Source organism: Puccinia triticina, chromosome 13A (genome assembly GCF_026914185.1).
Source record: "Puccinia triticina chromosome 13A, complete sequence".
Taxonomy (NCBI): Eukaryota; Fungi; Basidiomycota; class Pucciniomycetes; order Pucciniales; family Pucciniaceae; genus Puccinia; species Puccinia triticina.
The window spans coordinates 581,983-587,982 of NC_070570.1; the positions used below are offsets into that span (position 1 = coordinate 581,983).

General features: G+C 46.5%; 2 protein-coding genes across 2 annotated transcripts; both read right to left on the reverse strand.

Annotated features, from left to right (window-relative positions):
- Positions 1-2,657: 2,657 nt before the first annotated feature.
- On the reverse strand, positions 2,658-4,061 carry PtA15_13A42 (uncharacterized protein; the record flags this gene model as incomplete). Its single annotated transcript, XM_053162627.1, has 3 exons — positions 2,658-2,780; positions 2,909-2,982; positions 3,056-4,061. The coding sequence occupies 3 exons, from the start codon at positions 4,059-4,061 to the stop codon at positions 2,658-2,660; spliced, it is 1,203 nt and encodes a 400-aa protein (XP_053026198.1).
- Positions 4,062-4,557: 496 nt separating this feature from the next.
- On the reverse strand, positions 4,558-6,000 carry PtA15_13A43 (uncharacterized protein; the record flags this gene model as incomplete). The annotated part of the gene is made up of 4 exons (XM_053162638.1): positions 4,558-5,047; positions 5,157-5,728; positions 5,819-5,852; positions 5,924-6,000. 4 exons carry the CDS (start codon positions 5,998-6,000, stop codon positions 4,558-4,560), a joined length of 1,173 nt encoding a protein of 390 aa, XP_053026199.1.

A 6,000-nucleotide genomic window follows, 5' to 3' on the forward strand; every position in this document is an offset into this window, starting at 1 on the left:
GCAGGAACAGTCGTGCGAGTAGTGTGGGTGCGATTATCAAGGTATGAAAAGCTCGACTGGAAGATTGATACGCAGAAAAGTGTGGGTCTATTGAGCGCCAAGTGGATGGAGATGAGCTCGTATGGATGAGGCCGGCAGACGCGCTGATCAACACGGCGGGGAGAAGAGGAATGAGCGAATCCTTTTATCGGGCTATCGGGCTGGCGAAGGATCACCAAGGCTTCCGGCTAAATTCAGGGAACGGGGGTTTGCTTTGAAACCGGCGATTCAGCAGTGCTCAGCAGTCAACGTCAACGGGGCTGACGTTCCGGTCTGTCTTAAGGATTATTTTTCCTTCGGTAATCAGCTGACAGTAGGAGAGATAATTTGAGATTCAAGAGAAAAATGAACCCGGGTGACGGACGGACAGGCAGAAATTCTCAAGAAAGACTAGGTTTGTTATCCCCCCTTCCTTGCAGCCCGGGAGGCATGTAAGAATCTGGTCGGATCGAATGTGGCTGGGGGCTTCTCGTCCTGGTATCGACAGCTTCTCCCGCTCGGCGCCAAACACGATGATGGACGGCGCGGCGGTGCAGGTGGGTGGAAGGAGGCAAAGCAAACGATAGACTGAAGTTGAAGTGAAGTAGAACTCAAGGCGTCAGGTCCAAGGGAATGTCTTTGCAAGCTTTTCTTTCTTCTCTACGCCACCATCATCATCAAGTTTTCATGATTTGTTCTTGTCCGTGCTGGCGTGTAAAGTCTTGAGCTCTCTCCACACAAATCAGTTGAAGAAGATGCATATAGAAAACAAATTCGATTTATGGTGCATAAATATTATTATCTATCGCCTTATGTTTGAAGATGTAATCTACGATGGCCCAGCAAGCTCTGGAGTTCTACTGGTGCTGATGCGAGCGCCCGGACAAGGTTGCCGACAAGAATAAAGGTTATCATCGATGGCAACGCGACTCAAAAGGACTTGAAGCGCTTGTGGAGCCAGATAGACATTGTCATCAACTCGCCGTATGCCCGATTTGCCAACCTCACAAGTTCTACATATTTACCACAGATTGTCAATGCCGCACATCCACGCGGAGAAATTTCCCTAATCCATCGTCCTGAATATGTGTGCAGGCCAATCGTCCTAGGATTCGTACAATATTTACCATGAGGACTGCGCCGGAACTGGCATTGGGCTATGTACGCTGAGCCGTTGGGCCACCCAAAACGACGGATGGTTGTCACTAAGCGCATGTGGCTGCCAGTGCAATGCGAGAACAGTTATCCAACATCTCCATTCGAGTATTCTACACTTCGAGGGTTAGCGGGAAACCAATTTTTATCAAGAAAAAAAAAGAAAACCCCGGCCGTCGGCAAGCCGGTTGAAGGAACGGCCACGTGGATGGGTATTCAAGACCGATCGTCCACCTCCCCCTTCCATTGAAAATATATGTTTTTATTGTCTTCTCATGAATACATCGAAGGCTCTCTACATGCTTGGCGGGCGATGGAGTATTCTTCCGTTTTGAAGACACTTTTTTACGGGTCCATCCCTCTCCCAAGACCCAAGACGCGTTGTGGATTTGCGGGAGATATGATGATGGCCGGTTTTTTGTGATTATTAGGTGCCTGCCATGCCCGAAGGGGGCGTGCCCACGTCTGGGTCACTCTGAGATGAAATGGTGGTGATACATACAACATTATGTAAATATCTGCTCTCAGAATCAAATGTGCGGGCAGATGATGGAGAAAATTAAAGCATGCAACACGCGTTCTGGATACTTGGCAGATGTGATGTGATCCGCCAGTGGCATGCAACAAGCTCCCGCCTTTTCTCATATGTCCCTGAGGCTGAGCTGAGGGTTTTTTTAGTTTAGGGTTGAGATACGCACCAAAGGAATCTGAAAGAGTTCCCAATGGGAACCATGCCGTGCAACATTGGTCTAACATTTTTATCTTCACATTCATCCAAGCTTTGGAAATTGTTTCTTTAACTGCCTGTTTAGACTTTATAGAGTTCAGTCTCAAGACCTTTCGAGTTTCCCAATCAAGCAAACCAAACCAGCCACAAAATTACAATGGTTGCTTACATATGATACGAGTTTAACAAAGCCTCCCAGCGACAGCCCCGAAGGGGCAGCTCTCCAGGGCATGTGTTTCACAGACAACCTCCCTGACGGGAGGTCGCACTTTGTTCGTGGCGCTTCGCGACGCGCCCCACGACAACCGTGTGCTAAGTTCACATACCATCAGGTTGTTTGTTGCCTCACAGATAGCTTAATAAGCCAGCTTTTGTGGCACAATGTCGGTGCTTGAGCTTCAACGTACGAAAACGGTGTGCAAATGTGCTGTGAAGAGTTCAGCTGCTTATCCCGACAGCCAACCGAACTTTATAAGGAATAGACTGAGTGCCATGGTGAGCCCCGGTGTGATGGCCATGTGCAGTTAGACAGGCTTTGAGGATGTGCAGCTAAGCTCAACCTGTTTTGTTTTTGCATCCTAAACCTGGGCGGCACAAATGGCGATGTGAGCCAAATGCTAGGTTGCAAAACTGTCCTTGAGGCAGCGAACAATTGATCTCTTGACAACCATTACTGATTTTTTGTGTGATTCTCGTAACACGCATGCCGACATGACATCTTTCTTTCAGTAAAACAGAGCTTCGCATTAGTACATCTTCATTTGTCGTCACCTCCATTACCATCATCATTATCGCCACTGAGACCCGCGCGAAGGTATAACTCTTCCCGTTCGGATCCAGGGGGTAAAAGGTTACCTATCGTTAGAAGGGTTTCGTCGAGCTGAAAAAAGGAGAGTTTGCAATGAGTAACATCCTCTCATGTTTATTTGGGAAAGTGAGACGAATTGGACAATCAGACAGGTCTCCTCCGGTGCTGGTGTTGCAAAGAAATGAGAAAGTATTATTCACTTTTGTTTTCAGCTCGGCCTTCGATTCGCTTGTTTCGTCCATGTCCTCGATCAATTTTGAGAAGATTCGATCAGCTGTAAGATAAATGGTTGGATGAGGATGAGCAAGCGAAATCGAGAGTAAGTTTAAGAGGAGAACTAAGCCAACCTAGTCTGAGGTTTTCTAGTGAAAGGATATAGGTAGGGTCTTGGACGTCGATTGCAAACTCTTCTTCCTCGGTAGTTTGCTCTTCATCCTGTTCGGGGTAGTACTTTTCTTCGAGCTTTTCGGCTAGTAGAGAGCCATGGGCAAGGTAACAGTCTCCTAAGCGTTGATCGAGTAACCTTTGAAAGGTCTTCCCGTCATCACCTTCCGTATCATTTTTGTTGAGGATACCTTCCAATAATTTGATTATGATCCTGAAAATCGGTGTGGGATCTTGGGAGATGGCTTCGTACTTGAAAAGAATGATCCGGTCGATTGTTCGGAGTAAATAAACCGACTGTTCTCGATTCCATGTTGGGCAGTCAAAATCGAGGAGGATCTGAGCGATCTCTGAAGGCTCTTCAGCTTTGAGAAGGCAGATCGAACGAGGGATTAGTAGTTCCAGGTCGGCTAGCGTTTGCGACTTTCCCTCTGGATTCTTTTCGGAAGGCGGCCGGTTTTCGAATATTTTTGAGGCAATCGAGAGCCAAGCATCAAGAGACTTGGGTTCATTGTCTTGGACGAATCGATCGGACTGTTGATGAAGTGTGAGGAAGATGCCAAGCTCAAGCGAAGCCCATCCGAGCAGTTGATGAGACAGGCTGAGGAGGTAGGAGGAAGCACGTCTGGTTGTTTCCTTTTCTTCTTCTGCTTCTTCTTTCTCAGCAAGCTCGATCTGTCGAATAGCCTCATGGCAAATCCCTCGAAGTAAGTTCACCAGTTGGTCGTCGTCCTCGTCAAGTCCACTCGGGTTGTCGATAAGTTCGTCTGCCTGGGTTTTCAGCTGGAGCAAATCCTCTAAGGTGAGTCCATCGGTGGTCTGGTCTGCTTGGCTGGCAGAAGAAGGGGCCAGTGCGACGGTAAACGAGTTGTCTTCTCCGTTCAGCCGGACTTTCTTCTGTCGGTCTTCGTTCTTCTGCTGCTGCTTTCGGCCTCTGAGGCCGAGTGGTCGTTTCTGAGGAGTAGACATCGTTCAGTCAAAAAGTGGTAGTCCTTCGTCCCCTGGGGGCACAGGCTCCACAGTATCGATGCATGCACATATTTAGGTGTATCGGCCGACCTGTGGTTTTGTGACTGTAACCCTACAAGCTTCCTGTGTCTAGACTCCGTGAAGGTACGACATACAACCCATGATGATGATAATGTATTGTTCAGATAATCGCTGGCCTTTCCGATTGTTCAGACGTCTCGAGTATTGATGATTTATCTGTATTCAGACACGGTTCTCCTTCCAGCACCTGTTACTAGGCTCGATTAGACTGTCTTGAGATTGAGATGAATCAAAACTCTTATTTCTTTTTTTTATCTAGCTGGACATTACGTTTTCTTGCACATCAGAGACCTATCTACAAGTAGTGGATAAAATACACGACATAGGGAGTTGAATCAAACATTTACTTCACATCAAATGGTAACTAGTACAACATGTCTGAGATTGAGAAACGTTGAGGCGAAAAGATAGTTAATCAAACCCAATATCGTTTTGATCGGCGAGAGGCAGATGATGGTGAGGAGGGATGGTTGAGGGGGTGACGTCGATATCGAGATTGCCTCTTGATGGCCTCGATTTCATCGCGATTATAGACATCACTATAGCCAGACCTAGGTGTGGCTGCTTGGGAGATGTTCGAACTATGGTCTTTGCGATGCCGTTTAAGTAATGCTTCGGCTTTCAATCTTTCCGCGGAGATGTCAACTTTCATAATCTTGGCGGATTTGGGTTGGTTCGAGGCTGATGAGGAAGGCTTATTACTTGGCGGTAACGCCGGCGTGTAGTTTGACTCTCCATCCGACTCATCACGGCGCGAGAGCTTAGCGACAGGCGAGGGCGAACGGGACGCTTGTCGCTCTTTCCGTTTTCGCGGATTGTTGTATTTCGTTGAGCTTGATGGGTATAAGCTCTTTTTCACTAGGGTCAATGGATCGTTTTGTTGCTTGAAGCTTTGATCCTTGAAACTACGGAGTAAATTGAAAACAAACGTGAGCGTCATCATTGTCTAACTCGTTGTCCAAGAGAGGGAACCATTCCAAGTTGATCAAGGATAACTATTTGATCTCTACTGACGCTCTCTCTTTTGCTTTTCTATGTGAAACCTTCTTATCTTCACCATTGATAAGATCGTTTTGGGAGTACCAAGGGTTCAATTCATGCGCAGGTTTATCCAATCTCATTGTGATCAATTCGTCCCATTTTTCGTCCTTTTTCTTCAAGTCATTCATGTAGGCTTGATTTTTTTCGAGGCCGGCATTCCTACCAAATACTTTCGAAGTGGATTGGTTTTCCAATCCGAACCAGAAGTTGATATGTCCATTCTTAGGGTCGATAATCGATGAATTATCGGTAATTTTGCTGGAAGAGCTTGACTGCTGAATTGACTTGAGTTTTTCTTGTTCTTCTTCTCCTTCTTCAGTGTTTGAGATCTTGAGATTTGATTTTTTCCCCTTCAGTTGATCCTCCAATGCTTTCTCAATCCTACGTTCTTTAGACCGGGAGCTTTCATGCTTGATCTGTTGCTTTTGACTTCTTAACAGCGTTAACCTCGCTTCAGAATTGGCCGCAATGGTTGATTGAGTCTTGACTTCGGCTTCCAGTTCCGCTTGCAGTTCATCACGCTTAACCCGTTCTACGTTGTCTCGCTGATCGTTTCGAGACGCAAAAAGATTATATCACTTTAGCTTGGGTTCATGTGTAGATTCCATCGGCTTGACATGGATGTCTGGACCTACGTTGTACACATGATAGCTTTTGTGGTACAAAATGCTACAGAAAGAATCCATCAAGCAAATCAGGAAAAAACAGCATAAGTGAGGATGATGGGAAACGAGACTTACTTCAGTTTGCCCATCGTGAATCGAATGGAATCGACGCCAATGTGCTGGTTGCAGAGAAGAGTTTTGAAGCGTGGCAT